Source organism: Sus scrofa, chromosome 9 (assembly GCF_000003025.6).
Source record: "Sus scrofa isolate TJ Tabasco breed Duroc chromosome 9, Sscrofa11.1, whole genome shotgun sequence".
NCBI lineage: Eukaryota > Metazoa > Chordata > Mammalia > Artiodactyla > Suidae > Sus > Sus scrofa.
The window spans coordinates 27158367-27179629 of NC_010451.4; the positions used below are offsets into that span (position 1 = coordinate 27158367).

At 45.3% G+C, this 21263-nt stretch overlaps 1 protein-coding gene across 1 annotated transcript in view; it reads left to right on the forward strand.

Moving 5' to 3' along the window:
• ENDOD1 (endonuclease domain containing 1) overlaps window positions 1-4912 on the forward strand; it is a 29240-nt gene extending 24328 nt beyond the window's left edge. Inside the window, exon 2 of the mRNA XM_005667250.3 lies at window positions 1649-4912. Coding sequence (XP_005667307.1) covers window positions 1649-2851 — 1203 coding nt within the window. The 3' untranslated portion in view covers window positions 2852-4912. The remainder of the gene's footprint in view (window positions 1-1648) is intronic.

The following is a 21263-nucleotide window of genomic DNA, read 5'->3' on the forward strand; positions in this document are numbered from 1 at the left end:
GGTTGATGTGGGTAGGAAAGGTACAGGGAGAGAAATAAGAAATTAGAAAAAAAAGTTTCCCTTGCATCCCCAGGAGGCGGACAACTATTGTGGACATTTTCATGTATTTCCTTCCAAAGTTTTTTCCTGCCTATTTTTACACTTAAAAACAAATTATCATTTAATTTTTTAGTCTGCCTTTTTCCTTTCAACATTACAGCACGTATTTCCCCTTCATTACGAATGCTTTTCAATGGCTTTAAGATATCTCTTTGATGGATATAACACCGTTTGCTTAACCATTCCCAATTTCAGGAAATGTAGGTTGGTTCGACTTGCTACTATAAATAGTGCAGTGATAACCATCTCAGTTTAACAAGAATGTGTTGAGATTCTAGTATGTGTCAGTCCTTGACTGGATCCTATATATAGAGTCCTTGGTGTCAAGGAATTTACAGTCTAGTTTGGGGGCTAAAAACCGAATTTGGGGTCAGTCCTGAGCTCTTTCCTTTCATCCTTTCAGAATGATAAAGTGAAAGTATATATTATACTGCTGGGGGAAAAAAAAGCAGAACCAAGAGGGATATATACATATACACACACACACACATATATAGGCATATATAGAGAGAGATCAACATATGTATTGATGATTATTGTTATATAGCACATAGCTAGATTGGTCCAGACAAAAAATTATACAATTGTATAATTATAAAAATAACAATTATAAAAAATTAACAATGTATAATTTTTATAAAAAATTAACAATTTTACCTTGTTAATAATAGCAAATTATGAGATTAATTTTGAAGAGCAGTTGGTCAGGTTTAAGCCTGGCCTGGTACGTATCTAATAACTGGCAATGATCTATACATTTCCTCCCATTTGATTTAAATGCTCTGATTAGGGTTGATTGTTTTTTCGTATATCCCAAAGCATGTAAAATCCCTTAAGAATGTGTTCATTTAATTGCAGCCACCTTGATGGCGCATGATCTGAATTGCAGTCCTGACTTTTATGGGCCTGCTGAGATCTACTTTTCCCCTTGTTCTCATGTGTACGATCAATTTGAATCTCATGGGAAAATATTCCCCCAAAGGGCTGTGAAATTTGTAGAACCACAGCAGACTGAAAACCGATGTCCGATGGTGTGTTTGTGTGAGCATGTTGTGGGGCATTTCTGTAGGGCAGGAGGGGTGTACAAAGACAGTGAAATGGCAAACAGCCAGGTTCCCGTGTGCCTCAGTGAGTTACAAACCTGACCTAGTGTCGGTGAGGATGCAGGTTTGATCCCTGGTCTTGCTTGGTGGGTTAAGGATCTGGCCATGGCTGCCAGCTGGGGTGTAGGTTGCAAATGTGGCTTGGATCCAGTGTTGCTGTGGCTGTGGCTGAGGCCTGCAGCTCTGATTCTACTCCAAGCCCAGGAGCTTCCATGGGCCACAGGGGCAGCCCCAAAAGGGGGAAAAAATAGGAACCAGCCTATTTAAAAGATGCTTTCAGACACCAGGACTGTGGACTATTAGAACAAACAGTGTGTGCACTTCCAAATCTATGCCTCAAAAGTGCTTGTGCAACAGAGTCTTCTCTAGGGTCTTGGCAGAATGATCCAAGGACGCCCTGTCCGCAGTGAACTGAGATGCATCTCACTCTTGTTCTCGTCTTTCAGATCGATGACCCCAGCAGCAGCCTTGAGGAGGTGACTGATGAGGCAGATGCCACCAGCTCTGTGAACAACCTGGGAAGCAAGCAAGCCTTGAACGCTGATTACCTGGGCTCTGATTACCAGACAGGACAGCTCTACCCATTCTCCCTCAGCAGTGACCCCCACACGGCCACGTTCACTCTCACCAATGCCGCTCCGATGACCCCATCCTTCCAGAAACAGTGGTATCTGACTCTCAACAGCCTGATGGACCTGGCCCTGAGCCCACAGTGTGGCAATGGGGAAGAGCTCTATATCCTCACAGGGGCCGTGCCCTCCGACCTCAAGGTCAAAGACAAAGTGACCATCCCTGAGTTTGTTTGGCTGGCTGCCTGTTGCGCTGTCCCTGGAGGAGGCTGGGCCATGGGCTTTGTCAAGCACACCCGGGACGGGGAGGTCATAGAAGATGTGATGGTGAAAGAGCTCGAGAAATTGCTTCCATTCAACCCTCAGCTGTTCCAGGACAACTGTGGGGAAATGGAACAAGACACAGAGAAAATGAAGAAGATCCTGGAAATGGTTAACCAAGTCCAGGACGAGGAGCGGAGGGCGCACACTGAGGGAGCCTCCAGAACCCCTTCTAGCACAAGGAGCACGAGATCCGCTCTGCTGCCTCCAGAAACTTCTGGGGAAAAGAGCAGCCTTTTGGGGAAACTCTTGGGCTTCATCACTACCCCATTCATCAAACTTTGCCAATTAATTTATTGCCTTGCCATAGGAATCCTGAAGTACACTGTGTATTTCGTGTGGTATGTCACCAAGCAGGTGACCTATGGTCTGGAAAGCTGCCTTTATCGCCTGGGTTCAGCCACCATCTCTTACTTCTTGGCCATTGGGGAGGAGCTGGCCAGCATTCCCTGGAAGGTGCTCAAAGTCATGGTCAGGATCACCAGGGCCATTCTCCGGATCCTCTGTTGCCTGCTGAAGGTTGTCTGCCGAGTTCTGGGCCTCCCCGTCCGAGTCCTTGTGGACGTAGCCACCTTCCCTGTCTACACCGTGGGCGCGGTTCCAATCGTGTGCAGGGACATTGCAGTGGGCCTTGGTGGCATCATCTCTCTGCTCTTTGACACCGCTTTTGGCACCATGGGTGGCATATTTCAGGTCCTTTTTAATGTCTGCAAGCGGATTGGCTTTAAGATTACTTCTGACAATCCTGGGGAGTTATAGAACTTGAAAAACTGAGTGCCCAGTCACAGTGAATTTGATTTTTTTTTTTTTTTTAAAAAAAGCTGGAAGAGAAAGCTGGAATATTTTATCTATACAGTGGATTTCTGTTCACTGTCAATTATCATAGTTTGGCCTTTGGTGGGGGTATCTGCACATTTTTTGCCAAGGGAGATGGTACAGTTTAGACTTGACCCAAGAGAAATGTTCAGGGTGGGATTGTGTGTAGGTTGTCTGCTAAAATGTGGGTGAACTTCCCAGCTGTAACCTTCAGTTATTCTCTCTGACACAGAGGACCACCTATGATATGCTGCTGGTCATTTTGATCATTAAAAAGTTATAGGAGAGGGAAGAACTAGAAGGAGGACAACTTTAAACCAAAGGGTTTTTGAGAAAAGGAGAAAGGCATCTTGTTCCTCTGATTACTCTCTGAGACTTAAGCAAAACTGACATAAATATTCCTGGCCAGTTTGTTATCATGTGCTTCTCTTTCTCCCCAACTTGGCTGACTTGGCGAGGTGCAGACGTGCTTCCCTATTGAAATAAGCTTTCTTAGGATATAGAATCTCCTATATCCCTTAGCTTTCCATGGCTCCCAAGGACCTGGAATGTTGATTTTGGTGTTTATCTAAAGTTGAATTCTGCTGCATTTTTTTTCCTTTTAGGTAATGATAAGCATTTTATGCCAGTCGTGGCATAACAAATTCTGAATGCAAAGATTAAGATCATTTGCCCCTTGGAAACTATAGTACAGTTGTCCTGGGTATAAAAATGGGAGTGCAAAGGTCAGACCTCTGCTCTGAGTAGGTGCTGTAGATCTGAGGACATCCTTAGTCAAGTTTGGATTATCTTGACTTATGTTAAATCTCTGGCTGACAAGACAGAGCTCAAAGATCTACGTGTTAAGCTAATAAGAAGCCAGGGTCTTCTGAACCCATCCCATCGCACCTGGGATGTCAGGTGTGCGGTCCAGTTGCTTCCCTGGACCACAGCAGAGTTTTCTCCATCGTTCGCCAAACAGACTAGGTGCTGATGAATCAATTGGATTTGGCCTGTATGATGTAACATTTAGCCACCCATGCACAACATCATGCTCCCATGGAATTGATATTCCCACCGAGTACTTAATTGCGCACTGAAAGGCCCAAAGAGGGCATCCGTGGCAGCTTGAGCCCCTTGGTATCATGGGCTGGGTATCCAAACTGCATCTTGAGAACCACTTGCAATGTCTTCCTTTTCCGTTCTAGTTGCTTAGTGTCTTATTTATTTATTATGGTGTGGCCTTTTGTTTGGTTTTGTTTTTGTTTTTAAATCTAGAAAGGGGTAATAAAGCAAAAAATAGCCCTGAGGTTAGGTGGCTGAGACCCACTGCTCAGGACCGCTGGTATTGGCTCTGCCTCTGGTTCACTGGCTCTAGCAGGTGTTCTTGTTGTCTTGTTCCCAGTGAGCTACTTTGGGCTTTGCGGTGGGAGCTGGGGTTGATAAACCCCATCTCAACCCCAGCGCTAGCTTGAAGATTTTTTCTATGGCTCTGCTACGTTTTCGGGCTCTTGGGGAGGTCAGCCAACTCTTCCTGATTATGGAGCTGATTTTCTAGTCTGTGGGTCAGCCACGCCTTTGGACGTTCCTCTTTTCCATTGTGCCTTGTAAGGGTTTGCTTCTCATTCAGCATCAGCGCTTGCCCCTCAGTGAAGATAAAGGGGTTGGGAGAAGGAACTAGAGGAAAACACTGGTCGTTCATTCCGTCATTCACCCATCACATGTGTATTTGAACATCAAGGTTGCAGAAATCAACAGCACATGGACACCATCCTTGAGGAGTTCAGACCTCTAGGGGGGAGAACATAGTGCAGTTAATCCATGTGCAGCATCATGGTAAGCTTGTAACAGAGGTGCCAGCAGCGTAGGCTAAAAGGAGGAAAAACCACAAAACCATGGACATTGCGGGAACCTTAACAGAATGTGACAAAAGTCAATTTGACATTTTCAAGCTCTGTACAATGCTATGCACCTTGAAACGCTCAATAAAGTAATTGTTGACAACTCATTAGCTGTTCTGTAAAACATCTAAAGTGGGAGAATCCTGATTGTTGTCATGAGGTTTGGGGAGTCATCTGTGATTTTCCTTCTTCCCCCCCCATCTTCTTTTTGATTCACAAGCCGTTTCCACTCCCATCTGCAGTTCTTTCTTTCTCTCTTTCTTCTCTCATCTTGAATCACACATGAGAAAACAAAGAAATGGTTAGATCCTTGAAACAGGCCCGGAACTTCTTTTCCATGTCATTTTTCTGAAAAGCTATTTGGCACATGAAACATTTGTGATGGGTCCTTCATAAGCAAGCACCCGGGGCTAATTGCTGCACTGATTCTGAATCACATGGGAAGTGATAGAAACTCTCTTATTTGTTTATTCATGGGGAACCCCCACCCCAAGTGTGACCAATGACAAGCAGTCTTTGAAGCTGGGTGGTCCTCTGTGGCCTTTAGTAGGGCACTGTCCCTGGGGTGGAGGTGGCAGTAAAGCTTGGCTGCCTTCCCAGTGTGGGCAGTCTTAAGTGTGACACGATACGCACTTTTCAAAATGTGAGCCATAAAGGGTGAACCCTTTGACCTTCATAAATGACTTAGACAGAATTCTCTTCCTCTCTTTTTTCCTTTGTCTTTATCTTTGTCTTTTCTAGGGCCACACCCACGGTATATGGAGATTCCCAGGCTAGGGGTTGAATCAGAGCTGTAGCTCCCCGGGCCTATACCACAGCCACAGCAACTGGGGAGGCAAGCCTCATCTTCAACCTACACCACAGCTCATGGCAACGTCGGATCCTTAACCTGCCGAGCAAGGCCAGGGATCGAACCCGCAACCTCATGGTTCCTAGTCGGATTCGTTAACCACGGAGTCATGACGGGAACTCCTCTTCATCTCTTTGTATAGGTATTTTCTCCCAGATCATGGCTTGATTTCTTTCTTTCTTTCCTTTTTTTTTTCTTTTTAGGGCTGCACCTGAGGCATATGGAAGTTCCCAGGCTAAGTGTCAAGTCAGAGCTGTAGCAACTCAGCATCTGAGCCTCAGCTGCAACCTATGCTGCAGCTCGAAGCGCAGTGCTGACCCTTAATCCACTTTGCAAGGCCAGGGATTGAACCCGTATTCTCATGGATAAATAGTCGGGTTCTTAATCTGCTAAGCCACAACAGGAACTCTTTTTAAAAAAAGCAAAACAAAAAAAACAGCTTATTTTTATCTTTTTTTTTTCTTTGAGTTCTAATAATTGCACTCCAAACCGATTATTCTTAAATTTCAACAAAGAAAGCACTCATGACCACTGGTCCTTGTTGCTTGTGTGCAGTGAGTTGGCGTCCACAGGGAGATGGTCTCAGGAAGGGATCAAGGTCAAGGTCACTCCTGGAGGCCGTGTTGCCTGATGGTTAAGAGCCCAGGCTTGTTGCTGTGGCTCTGGCATAGGCTGGCAGCTGTAGCTCTGATTCGACCCTAGATAAAAAGACAAAAAAAAAAAAAAAGAGAAAGAAAGCCCAGGCTCTGGAGTCACGATGACTGGGGCTCGGGTCCTGGCTTCACTGCTTAACACCTATGTGACATTGGGCAACTTACCACCCAATGCCTCAGCGTCCTCACTCATACAATGGGGCTCCTTATTAGTACCCACCTCAGGGAGATGTTTTAGGAATTCAAAAAGTTAACAAAGATAGATAAAGCATTTCCTACCATGCCTGTCACATGGCAAGTGCTCAGTAAATGTTCATTGCTGTTAACATAGCAACTGTGGACCCTAATATCTGTACATCCTGGATGAAATAGCTGGAAATGGCTTTAGGGCTCAAGGATGTTGCTTGAGCAGAGCTGGAAAGGCAAGGGTGAAATTCCAGTCTGGGCGTTGAGGTCTGTGAATGAAAATGAGGGACTCTAGAGTCTCCTCTGCGGGGTCAACCTATCTGAAGGGACAGGTGAGAGCCGGACCTAGAGTCTAGAGAAAGGAGATTCTGAGAACAGGAACTCTTGGTGTTTGCGGCATGGTTCAGGAAGGGAGGCGTGGGGAGTTCTGGTCTCCGGGAGCAGAGAAGAATCTCCCCTCCAGATTCTTCCTTGCTAAGTCCATAGTTTGACAACAGATTCACTTTCCCAAAAACCCCATTACTTGGAAGAGAGTTAATTAAACAGAGAGTGTGTACATTTTAGTGGCTGTAAATAGTCAATCTTCTTTATTCTTCAGCCCCTCGTGAGTTAAGGCGTTTATGAATTGGTGCCCAAGGACTAAATGATCCTGGAGTGTTGATTAGGAGAAATTTACGGGCCTGCATAGTTCACCCCTAGTCTGACCTTGCGCTGGAGTGATCCCCCACCCTCTTCCTCACCCACGCACCCTCACCAGGTGCAATCTCCAGGAAGCCCTGCTACTCAGCCTCAGTGCCATCCTTGGCTGATCTCATCCCATCCAAGCAGATGGAGACAACACATTTGGACTTTGGAGCCTTGAGTTTGATATAAAACTGCATCTGTCGTGAAGATTGCATACCTTTAAAAACATTATAGGAGTTCCTGTGGTGGCACAGTGGGTTAAGAACCTGACTAATATTTATGAGGATGCAAGTTTGATCCCTGGCCCTGCTCGGTGGGTTAAGGATCTGGCTGTGAGCTGTGGTGTAGGTCACAGACTAGGCTCAGATCCCACGTTGCTGTGGTGTGGCATAGGCCAGCAGCTACAGCTCTGATTCAACCCCTAGCCCGGGAATTTCCATATGCTGAAGGTGCAGCCTTAAAAAAAAAAAAAAAAGATTATAAAGAAGAATGCACACTAATCAGATGAACCAAAATATAATTTGATGAATAATTAAGAAATTATAAGAGGTCTACTTATTCTGTGTGTCCTAACATGACCCACCTAATGGATCACTCCAGTTCAAACATTAAAACTGAAAGAAATCATGCTGGCAGATGCCCAGAGCTCAAGGACTTAGCCCCTGAAGCACCCTTTCCATTGGCAAGTTCCACTCCCTCTTTCTGACCCCCTGCCACGCATCTTTTTACCCTTCTGCCTCCCACTCCGAGTGATGCACATATTAGGTAGCTTCTGGGGTTTCTAAGATTTGACCCTTTAGAACCAATCTTGCTTCTTTTAATCTTGAGGTGGTTATACCCCGAGAGAGATCACTTTTCCAACCAGATCCCCTTCCATATGGACAGTTGCTCAGGTAGCCCCAGCCAGGATCCTGCCTCACGGGCACTTAAACCCGAAGGCTCCAGGCTGATGGGAGAGAGGTTCAGGGGAGTAACAGAGGGGCTTTGGCCCATGCGACCACCCAGAGTTAAACTTACATGATTTTTTAAAAGTATAGGAGAAGGTAATTCATGCTGAATGGAAAGGGCTTTGAGAATAAATACAATAATTTGGTTGGGGGAGGGTTTAGAGTGATGTCTAGAGACACTTCAAACCAGCTCTTATTAAGATTCTCATATATGTCTAAAGTGTTTCCTAAATACAAGTGTAAGTCTGGACAGTCCTTGCCTATCTGAACAAGTTTATTTGCATCTGAAGGTGACAGGCTTTCTTCTCATCTGAAGGTAACAGTCGCACCCCCATGGAACCCTACAGTTTGCAGAAGTACTTTCATCTGCAGGGACTCATCTGATCTTCCCAAACATTGCATAGACTGGAGTACTAGCAGGTCCACCCACAGCCATCTAGTCTCTGATGCCAAGAGCTTAAAGTTCCTATCCTCTTTCCCTAGGGTGTATTTCTTTCTCTTTTGCATAGGAAAAGGGTGCATGTCCTAAGGTGGACCAATATTCAGTTTTTAAAAAGTAGGTTTTTTCGGCTTGTTTATTTATTTTACTTGATGGGTGCAAAGAGAAGTTCCATCCAGCATTGCATCGATCGTGCTACTCCAATTTAAACATCACTATGCAGAACCATCTCGAAGACCCCATGTTATGGGAGAGGCCATGTCATAACAAGAGCTTCCAGGATTTCTGGCATCTTTGTAACAAAAAAAAAAAAAAAAAAGAAGCTTAAGATGAAATTTACCTTGAATTTTGCATTACAGTGCTTTCACAAAGAGCTAAGGAATAGGACTCTGGGGGTTAGTTTTGTTTGTTTGTTTGTTTGTTTGTTTGTAAGCCTGCACTCTGGATTATGTAGACCTGGGTTCAACTCTTAGTTGTCCTACTTTTGGAAAAGTCTCTAAACCTCTGTGCTTGGCGAGCTTTCATTCCTTTTCTGTAAAATGTGGGTAATAAAAATATCAACCTCAGAAGGTTTGTACAAGAATCAAATGAGATAATATGCTTTGTAAACTACAAAGTATTATAGAAATATAAAGATTTATTATTTTGGGGGGAGCACGCCCACGTTATGTGGAAGTTCCTGGGCTAGAGATTGAACCCATGCCACATCAGTGAGCAGAACAACAGCAGTGACAATGGCAGGTCCTTAACCTGCTGAGCCACCAGGGAACTCCAAGATTTATTATTACAGGAGGCTCCGGAGTTGGTTCTATTTTCTTAAAATTAGTGTCTAGTTCTTTTTTTTAAAGGCAAAAAAAATAAAGGTGAATAGGAGTTCCCTGGTGGTGCAGCAGGTTAAGGTCCAGCATTGTCACTGCTGTGGCTTGGATTGCTGTTGTGGTGAGGGTTTGATCTCTGTCCTAGGAACTTCCACATGCCATGGCCCAAAAAGAAACAAATGAAAATTTTAAAATAAAGTAAAAATAAAATTTAAAAAGTGAATAGACACAAATGAAAATTATGCAGTTACTCAGAAAGTGTAAATGGCTTAGTCAAAAGTTGGGTTTGACAGTAAATGTTGAACCTTATGCTCTGGAAAGTCTCTGAAGTTAAGGTCCTCAGAGTCCTGCCTTTCATCTCCCCTTAAGTTCTGTTTTCTTAAACTCAGTGAATCATGTCTTCGGTAGCCTATTCTGTACACACCTCATGCTCATTTGCTTTCCTCTTGTATGAATCAGCCGAGTCCCTGCAATATTGGGCATTAAAAAAAAAAAAAAGACACTATATGAGTCATAAACAGTAAGAGCTGACCAAGGAACAGGTGCCAGAGAGTGAAAAGTTCCAGGGGAGTCTCTGAGTACCAGCAAAAGCAGCCAGATGTCTCCTGGCAGCCCTTCAGTGGGAGGCCAGCCCAGGCCTGCCACTGAGTCCCTGTCCTCAAGAACAGCAGACAGCAGCTCCTGGGATTATGTGTGATCCTGGAAGTTGTGTACCCTGTTCACTGCATTTGGAAGGAAACTTCCAGGGAAGGGAGAGTTCCGGGAAGGAGGAATCTGTAGACTGGTCGAAGGGTGGACACTCCTGGGACCAGGGAGATGGGCGTCACTGTGCCTTTTCCAGATGCCATGCAGTTATCGGGTATGTTTGCAAAAGAAGAAGAGAGGGAGGGACAGGACCAGCTGTAGGCCCTTTATTGCAGGTAATAAATCTTTGCTTTTCAATGAGTATTTTCATATCACTGAGTCACAGAGATTAAGTTTTGTCAGCTTCTCTCTCCTATGGGAGGGTTCCCCAAAGTCAGACAAATCCCCTAGGACCTTATCGGAAGACAGGGAAACATTGTCAGCATCATCCTCCGATTATTATGATCATCCGTTCCTCCCAGACTTGCAAAATTGATTAGCAGGGTTACCCTTAGGTGGCAGCCATCCTGAGAGCATTTAAGAAATATCTTGGGGGCGGGGAGGGGGATAAATGAGGAATCTGGGATTAACACACACACACTACTGCGTGTAAAATAGATCACTATCAAGGACCGACGCTATAGCACAGGGAATGCCAGTCACTACTGTGTCATAATCTATACGGGAAAAGAATCTGAAAAAGAATGGATCCATGTAGCCGTACATCTGAAACGAACTCACCATTGTAAGTCAACTATACTGCAATTAAAATTAAAAAAAATAAAAGGTCCCAAGTCACGCCCTCCGCCCCTCCCTGCACAGCAGCCGGCAGTGTTGCCAGAATCTGACCCCTTGGCTCCCTTAGGCCATCTGTTTCCCACGAAAATAAGCAATCTAAGGAGAGTTAGCCCATTGTGTCCATACGAGCAACTTCAAATAAATGAACCTATGAAATCCTTCCCACTGGCTGCAGAAGCTCCCCCCCCCCGACCACATTAATTAATTCACTAGGTGAGAGGCGTTGGGCTGAGAGGCTCGGGAGGTGCCCTTAGACCAGCTTCCCAAGGACTGGTGTCTGGCCCAGGCAAGCCCTTTCCTTGAGGGCTGGGGCCAAAGTGAGGTGCCCTCTAAGGTCTCAGAAAGAATGCCAACAAACCCTCTCTACTTGTCAAACATAAGATCAGCCTGTAATACAGCAAAGAAAAAACCTCCACCTGGAAGAAGTCACAAGGCTCATTACCTGTGGTGACCTGGTGAACGCTGAACACCCAGACACCCAGCTTGCTGAAGGGACAAACACCCTGACTGGGTATATTTGCCTTTTTATTATTTTGCTCTTTAGGGCCGCGCCCATGGCATATGGAAGTTCCCAGGCTAGGAGTCGAATCAGAGCTGCAGCGGCAGGCCTACGCCACAGCCCCAGCCATACAGGATCCGAGCCCCATCTGTGACCTACACCACAGCTCACAGCAACGCCAAATCCTTAACCCACTGAGCGAGGCCAAGGATTGAACCCACATCCTCCTGGTTACTAGTTGGATTCATGACTGCTGAGCCACAAAGGGAACTCTGCCAATTTCTTGAGTATAAACACTCCCACTGTGTCGATAGCCAGCCGCCAATGTGATATCACCAAAAGCAGAGTCAAAAAGTACAGTCTATTCTTCTGAACTGGCCACACACACCACAACTCCAGACTATGGAGGGCATCATGGCATATATAGAAAAAGTGTGGAGCCCCCTGGTGGCTCAATGGGTTGAGAACCCAACATAGTGTCTATGCGGTTGCGAATTCGATCCCTGGCCTCGCTCAGTGGGTTGAGGATCCAGCATTGCCGAGAACTGTGGCTCGAATCCCAAGTGGCTGCGGCTGTGGTGTAGGCCAGCAGCTGCATCTCCAATCTGACCCCTAGACTGGGAACTTCCATATGTTGCAGGTGTGGCCATAAAAAGAAAATAAAAAAGTGTTTCCAGCAGAAAAGGAGGTGCCCAGCCTTGGTTTGGCAGAGAAAGAAAAATCACCGAGACCGACACTGACCACACCCAGATGAGGGCTCTCCGGGAGAGAGGAAGGCTTGGCAACTTGAACTTGGAATATTTCCCAATCCAAAGGCTACATCGCCTGCCCTGTAAAATGAATGCATCATTATTTTCAACTCAGCACCATTAAACCTCGGTTTACCTAACACTTCTTTTCTGATCCCATTCCAACCAAAGAAACTTCTGATTGTGACCTGGCTTCCGATATTGGTTTGCCTCCAAAGTGGGTACACTGAACACATGGATTTCACCCCCACCCCAGGGATTTTATCACTGCAAATTTTTTTTTTTTTTTTCCTTTTCTTGAGCCGCTCCCACGGCATACGGAGGTTCCCAGGCTAGGGGTCGAATCGGAGCTGTAGCCACCGGCCTACACCAGAGCCACAGCAATGCGGGATCTGAGCCGCGTCTGCGACCTACACCACAGCTCACGGCAACGCCGGATCGTTAACCCACTGAGCAAGGGCAGGGATAGAACCCTCAACCTCATGATTCCTAGTCGGATTCGTTAACCACTGCACCACGAAGGGAGCTCCAAATCACTGCAAATTTTAAGAAAGTGGCTTTTCATTATGTTTTGGTTTCCTGTGCAGCTTAAGAACATCAAGTATGAGGGGAGTTCCCTTCATGGCTCAGTGGCTACTGGTTAGCGAACCCAACCAGCATCCATGAGGATGCGGGTTTGATCCCTGGTCTTGTCCAGTGGGTTAAGGAGCCGGTGTTGCTGTGAGCTGCAGTATAGGTCGCAGACATGGCTTGGATCCCGCGTTGCTGTGGCTGTGGCATAGACCGGTGGCTACAGCTCCGATTTGACCCCTGGCCTGGGAACCTCCATGTGCCGCATGTGCGGCCCTAAAAAGACAAAAAAATAAAAATAAAAATAAAAAATGAACGAACATCAAGTATTAAGATGCTGATGATGGAAGTGTTCCAGTCTACAGATCAGTTCTATTTTTCAGTGTAAATGAATAAACTCCTGCAGTGGTGTGGCCCTCGGTCTCTCACGTGTCCTACTGTAAATCCCTTTCTTAAAGCTTGTCACTTCCAGAAGCTCCTTGGATCCCACCTCTGAGCTTCTAAATCTGAGAAAAATATCTCAAGTTGCAGTGTCCAAATCAACACAGAGAATTCTACACAGCCTTGGTAGGCTTCCCCTGAAACACCACGGCCACCTTCCCATCTCCTCTCTCAAGACTCGCTTCTGAGCTCTGTAACCTCAATCCATGAAACACACACACTATGAGGATGTGTTAAAAATCAAGGCAAATTCATCTGCTGCTATTGTACTTCAAGATGGCAAAATACATTTGCCTGAAGTCCTTTGGTTGCATGCAGCACAACCTCTGCCTCTTTTTTCTTTTTTTTAGGGCTGCACCCGCAGCATATGGAGGTTCCCAGGCTAGGGGTTGACTCATAGTTGCAGCTGCCAGCCTACACCACAGTCACAGCAACGCAGGATCTCAGCTGCGTCTGTGACCTACCCTGCAGCTTGAAGCAAAGCCGGATCCTTAACCCACAGATTGAAGCCAGGGATCTAACCCGCATCCTCATGGACAGACACTACATAGGGTACTTAACCTGTTGAGCCATAATGAGAACTCCCAGAAACACTTTTCTGAAGGTAGCCCAGTCTCAAATTTACTGGATCATGTAACGAAAGCTTGGAGAGTCGCTTTTGCTCTCAGGGTCTCAGGGGAAGACAGAACTCTAACACGGAATTGTCTGTATTCTGGAGGAAATGGTCTTTCTTCAAACAGCATGGAGCCTGGTCACTGGTGGTCCTGGATATTCACCCTATGGCCTCACATCTAGAGAGGGAGGGACGTCTCTGTTACCTCTTGTTAGGAACATCTCCAGGGAGTGCTTTGATTTGCTTTGCTTAGCTTTTCACAGTTGGATACATTCCATCTTGGGTCAATCATTGTATCTAGGAAGATAGGAGAAGATGAGTGACCCAGTCTGGGTCACAGACCCACATGATGGTGAGGTACTTGTCATGAGAATGTTGGAGGGGGGTGTGTGTGCAAAAGAGACACCTACAATAGACCCTCATAGACTCACAGCTTAATTTAAGACATATAGTGAGGCCTTTTCACTATATAAGGTGTGCTATGATTTACAAAACACTTTCAAATTTATCAGTGGACATCTGAACCACAGATATTTTAGTTTCTGACTTCTCTTAAAAATAGAAGCTCTGGAAGTTCCCGTCGTGGCACAGTGGTTAACGAATCCGACTAGGAACCATGAGGTTGCGGGTTCGGTCCCTGCCCTTGCTCAGTGGGTTAACGATCTGGCGTTGCCGTGAGCTGTGGTGCAGTTTGCAGATGTGGCTCGGATCCCGCATTGCTGTGGCTCTGGCGTAGGCCGGTGGCTATGGCTCCGATTCGACCCCTAGCCTGGAAACCTCCATATGCCGCAGGGGCGGCCCAAGAAATGGCAAAAAGACAAAAAAAAAAAAAAAAAAAAAAAAAAAAAGAAGCTCTGGTAATGCTGGGCTAGCATTTTTCCAAGACCATAATCAGCTAGAGCTGAGTAGGTAGGTTGTCATGGGCCCCATCCCTTCTCTGTCACCTCTCTGAACCACTTTGCTCATTTAAGTCACTTGCTTAGCTCCTGGAGCCACCTGGGTTGACTAATCCCTAACAATCTCATTTCATTTCTACCTGCCCTGTGAACACTAATTATCCAAATTTTATGGCTTTTAAGCCAAGATTCAGAGATTCGACTGACTTTCCTAGGATGACACAGTGAGAAGGTGAGATTCAGAATCTAGATCTTAGAGAGTTTAAGGTTGTTCAGGGTCACTCTATAAGGTTGTTCAGGTGTGTACTGCACACCATGTCCATTGAATGGAGCCCTCTAGAGTTATGAAGTCAACCCTCTATGTGGAAGCCCTGAGACTATTTTCCCTTCCATTTCACTGCAGTTATAATACTGTCACTGATTTGGTCAAAAGAAGTCAATCTTCGGTTCCTTCAAATGTTTATTATGGAACAAATACTCAGATGACTCAGACGAATGATGCATGATCAAGTTGGAACAAAGACCAGTGAGTCGTAGCATGGATAGATACCTTGTCCAGCTTATGGAAAGGGTGCAGTCAGGTCTGCAGTGAAGACCTTGTTCCCTAATGGCCACAATCCTGTTAAGGGTGATTTCACAGTCTCGTGACCTTCCTTGCTTTACAAGTAATCCAATCTCTCCCCAGATTACAGTTTCCACATGATTAAAATGGGAGGCTGGCACTCAATTTTCCATTCGGACAGGAGTGCTTAATCCTGACGGAACATGAGAATCACCAGGGAGCTTTGACTTATTTTTAACAGGTGCTTCTGGCTTAATCCCTAAAGATTTGCACAGAAACTTGACCCCAAAAGATATGCACAAAAAAAAGAAAAAAAGCACATGAAAAGATGCTCAACATCATTGGTCATGATGAAAATTCAAATTCGAATTGCAATGAAACGTATTCTACACTGACACCCACAAGCATGGTGAGGATGTGGAGCAAGCTGAACCCTCATTTGCTCTTGTTGGAAATGTAAAATCGTGCAAGCACTTGGAAAACTGTTTTGCGGCTTCTCAAAGTGTTAAACATATACTCAACAAATGAGTCAGTCATTCCACTCCTGAGAATTTATCCAAGAGAAAAAAAAAAAGATCCTTTTTTTTTTTTTTTTTAATGGCCGCCTTCAAGCATATGGAAGATCCTGGGCTGAGCTGCTGCAGTCTGATTCTTAACCCACTGCACCACAGTGGGAACTCTGAAAATATATATCTTTACAAAGATTTGGACATGTCTGTTCAGACCAGCTTGATTTGTCATACCATCCAGTTGTTACCAAACTGGAAACAGTTCAAATGTTCAGTGACAGGTGAATAGATCAAGAAAGAAACAGGTATACTCACACAATGGGATGGAATACTACTCAGCAATAAAAGGGAATTGACCCACAACTCCATGGGTATATCTCAAAATAATTTTGAGTTAATGAAGCCAGACAAAAGAAAGGGAACATACTCCATGATTCCATTTATATAAAATTATAGAAAATGAAAATTAACCTATGGCAGCAGAAAGTAGATCAATGGTTGCCTAGTGGTGGGATGGGGGAAGTAGGGAAGGATTAAAAGGGGGGGTCATGAGGAAACTATAGGAGGGGATGTCCGTGTTCATTTTCTTGATAATGGCGATGGGTCAAGATGTAAGCTTATGTCAAAACTCATCAAATTGTTTATTAAATATGTTTATGGTATATCGGTTGTATAAGGCATACAACACAATGCATATCAATATAGCTATAACAATAATGATGCCTGGATCTCAGACTTAAAGCCTGATTGAATTAGTCTAGCCATCACTATTTACTAAAACCTTCGTCAACAATTCTGTTGTGTATAGCCAGCGTCGGTTCTACAAGACATTTAGGTCATTACAGTTGCCCTGGGACTGGTACTTTGGGAGCGCCCTTCCCTCCTCTGTGGACTAGAGCAGAAGGGAATGGTCCAAAGCAGCTGTTTCTTGTGCAGAAGGATTGAAAAATTCTCAAATCCTATGCCTAGGCACCCAGAGGTCAGGCCGTTTAGGAGGCAATTTCTATATTCCCAGCTGTGGGTTCAGCACTTTTCATCAGATGTCTCACTCTCACTCTCACAATACTCGCTGATAATAAATGAATAACTCTCCAGGGCCACATGGTTCTGGGAATGTGTAAGTAAACAAGCTGGGAGGCAAGGATACTTGATGAACTGACCAATCAGAGGGTCAACCTGACTGTGAGTTCCTTGAGGATGGAGTCGTCATCTGACTCAGTTTTATTCTTACAGACTGAGGCCCTGGAAGACTCAGGGACAGTTTCTGGGCAGGTTAAACAGGCTTCCAGGCTGAAGAGAGCAAGAGGGGCTTAGGAAGCAACACAGGCTGCCAGTTGAACCACAGTTCTAAGTCCCTTTCGAAGGAAGGTTGGAATTTCTCTGAGATTTCTCCAAATTTTCCATCTGGACCATTTAGCTGCAGACTGCAAGGCTATGAGATATTTCACGAGTACCTGGGCACACCCTTTTTTTGGTGGAATCCAGTTCTCATATTTTCTGGGTCCCCACAATGCTTATGATCAGTGCTACTTAATCTTGGTTTTCCTGCAGATGACTCTTCGCAGACTTTGAAAGCAGATGATGCAAATGTGGGTGCTGGGATTACCCAGGGAAGGCAGGAGTTAAGTGCCTGTCCACGATGATGGGGGTTTCACGTGAAGTGGTGGAAACGGGTTGTAGAGTTCTACAACGTCACCTCTGGTCAGAACAGCAGAACGTGTTTGTAAATCTGGGTCCCTTCCTAAAGGCACATTTTGAGGTAATAATTTTGCATTACAAAATCAATTCCCTTCTCAAAAAGGGGACTTAGGTTATTTTGAGATTCTTTGCCCATTAGAAACACGTATCAGTAAAAGATGTCATCCGGGAAAAATTGCATTCTTAATCTGCCTTTCTGTAAACTTATTCCTTATAAAAGATAAACTGTGACTTTATAAAACAGCAAAAATTTGGCAACAATGTTCTTCTTAAGCAGTTTTGTGACATGTATATATTAAGGATGTTTGCTGTTGATCTCTCTCCAGGAGGACCTATCATACTGTCCAGAAATATCTCAACCCAAGAGGGCTCTGGCCTCCCCAGACACTTCCTTGCAACCCAAGAGCCATCGTGATTCCCCAGGTTTGGCTTTTCCCATCCATCACTTCCTGTCACAAGCCAAAAGGAGTGAGATACTAGAAAGAGCCTCCAGCAAGTCTTTTTCACATTGGAAGGGCCAAAGACGCTCCATTAGTCACTCCCAAAGGACAGCAAATATAAATACAATTTAGACTCTTTCCTCCATGAAAAAATAAATAAATAAATAAAAAAGCAAGAAAAATCCTATTCTGGAAGTAAGAAGCTCCATGACTTCAGAGGCTCGTTTCCTAGCCGTAGGGAATTTCTAAATAAACATTATCTAGAGGTTAGGTCTTATAATCTGCCTCCCACTACCATGGGGACAGGAAGGCCTCTAACTCAGACCTATCTTCACCATGGGATAGACCTTGACCATGGAGCTTTGATTCTGGAACCAAGAGGAAACAGAAAACCAACTCTTTTTTTTTTTTTAGGGCATGACTGCTTGCTGGGCCTTCACTAAACCGAAAACCCCTTCACCTCCAATGTTGATCCATCTCCTCCAACCAGCCCAAGTGACTTCCTTTTTTTTCAAAGCTGTGTTGGGTGAGAATGTTAATGATGCTTAAAGTCAATAAAGATGTCAGTTGGGAGGCTTTGTCTGTGTAGAAACAGTAATTGGCCCCAGTGAGGTGCCTCCTAGTGACACGTGTCTGGTAAAACCTTGGGCAGGATGAGAGGCTGATACCAGATGCTCAGGCTTCAGAGCTAAGCCAGCGAACTGTGGACTCAGAATCCCAGGAAGTGGAGGAGAAATCCTTCCCAACCTGATGGGACAGTGACATGGACCAGGGAACATGGCAGTCAGGAGCTCACACTAGGGGGATGATACTTTTTTGCCAAGTTCTTTCTGATCAGCCCAGAGTCACGACCAGAAAGATGATGCTTCACGTCCCATTCCATCTGTTACTCTGGGGAAAGGTCATTTAACCCCTCTTTTGCCTTCACTTCCTCATCTGTAAAATGGAGACAACAAGATCTTTCTCATTTACTTCCTTGGAGTTACCATGGGGATCAAATATGAAAACGGATGTGATCACACCTTATAAACACAAAGGGGCTGTTATTTGCCAGATCATCTCATTGTCCTATAGAAGGGAGAAGCAAAGGCATAGACTCAACAGGTAGGAAACTGTATGAACCTGGGGAAGGACATGATTGCCGTCTCCAGAAACGATTCTTGCTGTGTACGTGGCTTAGGTGGTAGCATGGTCATAATACAACATAAGAGCTCACATTTATGGAACACTTACCTGAAGTGCACATCAATTTTTTACAAGGGAATTTTACAAAGGAAGGAGCCGAGGACCAGGAAGGTTAACAATCTGTCCAGGGTTGCATAGTCAGGAGTGAACTTGAATCTCGACATGCCACAATCCAGCTCCAGAGCCCCTAGTTATGACCAGCTAAGCTTTCTCATCCAAGGGAATGTCTCTCAGCTTGGTTTTTTTTTTTTTGTCTTTTTTTAGCTATTTCTTGGGCCACTCCCGCGGCATATGGAGGTTCCCAGGATAGGGGTCGAATCGGAGCTGTAGCCACCGGCCTACGCCAGAGCCACAGCAACGCGGGATCCGAGCCGCGTCTGCAACCTACACCACAGCTCAGGGCAATGCTGGATTGTCAACCCACTGAGCAAGGGCAGGGACCGAACCCGCAACCTCATGGTTCCTAGTCGGATTCGTTAACCACTGCGCCACGACGGGAACTCCTCAGCTTGGTTTTTAATAATAAATGACTCAGGGGCTCTCCGCAAACTTTCTCTCTCAATCCCAAAGCAGGCAGGGCTCTGCCAGGAATCAGGAGACAATCATTCTGTGTTCTAGAATTTTCTGTGTTATCTAAACACAAGAGAGGGTGTTTATGATTGAGTCTTCAATGCAAATATTTCCCCTTAGCATCTTAAAATAAGCCTAATGAAATAAGATTAGGATTTTCAGATAGGTCAAAAAATGCAGGGTGACCTGCCTTTAGAGTTTCTGATGAATATTCATTTGTTGAACACGTCACAGCCACTGGGCTACTTGGTAGGCACAGAGGGTAGACCAGAAATACAGTTGCATACTTGACCTGTATGCTCTAAGTTGATTGGGAAGAAGAAGAGAAGACGGGTAAATGTAATACAGCAGATATCCTTTTTTAAAGCTGTGCCTATGGCATATTTAAATTCCCAGGCTAGGGGTCGAATCCGATGTGCAGCTGGCAGCCTACACCGCAGCCACAGCAACGCCAGATCTGAGATGCATCACAACCTACCCCACAGCTCACTGCAGTTTCCTCTTCTGGGGGTCCCTGCAGCTTCTTCAAGGGCCTCCCACTGACCCCAACATACACAGTGTTTCCCACCTTCCCAGTGAGGAGACCCCCACTCATCTCTAAAGTTCCTGGAGACATTCCCGCCCCTCTTCCTCATGGAAAACTCTGCCCTTTCCCCACCAAGTTTTCCTTTCTTTTCTGACCTCCCATATTTTCCTCCATGGAGGAGTTTTTGGTGATTTTGTAGAGGAGGCTGCATTATTTCCAGAGCTGATTATACAGATTCTACCCCTCCCCCATTGATATGACCACATTGTAGCAACCAAAAATAGAAACAAATGGCTAAATAAGACTGCGCTGCATTTGATGTAAACTATAATTACAGCCATACAGAGAAATGCTCAGACAAGTGATAACATTTTTTTTTTACTTTTTTGGCTGCACCCAGGGCAATTGAAAGTTGTGCAAGTTCCCAGGCCAGGGACTGAGTCTGCGCCACAGAAGCAGCCGCTGCAGTGAAAATGTGGGTCCTTAACCCACTGCGCCACAAGAGAAGGAGCCAGAGATACAGTCTGACCGTACCCTGAGGTGCAGGCAGCGGGAATGAATCCGACGAGGAAACATGAGTTTGCAGGTTTGATCCCTGGCCTCGCTCAGTGGGTTTGTGGGTTTATGGTTTAAAGATCCGGCTTTGCCGTGAACTGCGGTGTACGTCACAGATGCGGCTTGGATTTGGTGTTGCTGTGGCTGTGGCTGGCAGCTGTGGTGCCAATTGGACCCCTAGCCTGGGAACGTCCATATGCTGTGGGTGCAGCCTTTAAAAAAAAAAAAAAAAGGAGTTCCCGTCGTGGCGCAGTGGTTGACAAATCCGACTAGGAACCGTGAGGTTGCGCGTTCGGTCCCTGCCCTTGCTCAGTGGGTTACGATCCAGCATTGCCCTGAGCTGTGGTGTAGGTTGCAGACGCGGCTCGGATCCCGCGTTGCTGTGGCTCTGGCGTAAGCCGGTGGCTACAGCTCCGATTAGACCCCTAGCCTGGGAACCTCCACATGCTGCGGGAGCGGCCCAAGAAATAGCAAAAAGACAAAAAAAAAAAAAAAAAAAAAAGTCTACCCCTTATTTTTGTGTAAAGCTCACGCTTTGTAAAATATTCTTTTAAAAGAGCAGTTTAAGAAGCCATAAACCATGGCTGTGTGTGGGAAAACAGTGTCAGCTCATAAATTGTTGCAACTCTTAACTACCTGGCTGGAATGAACTCAAAGTGAATT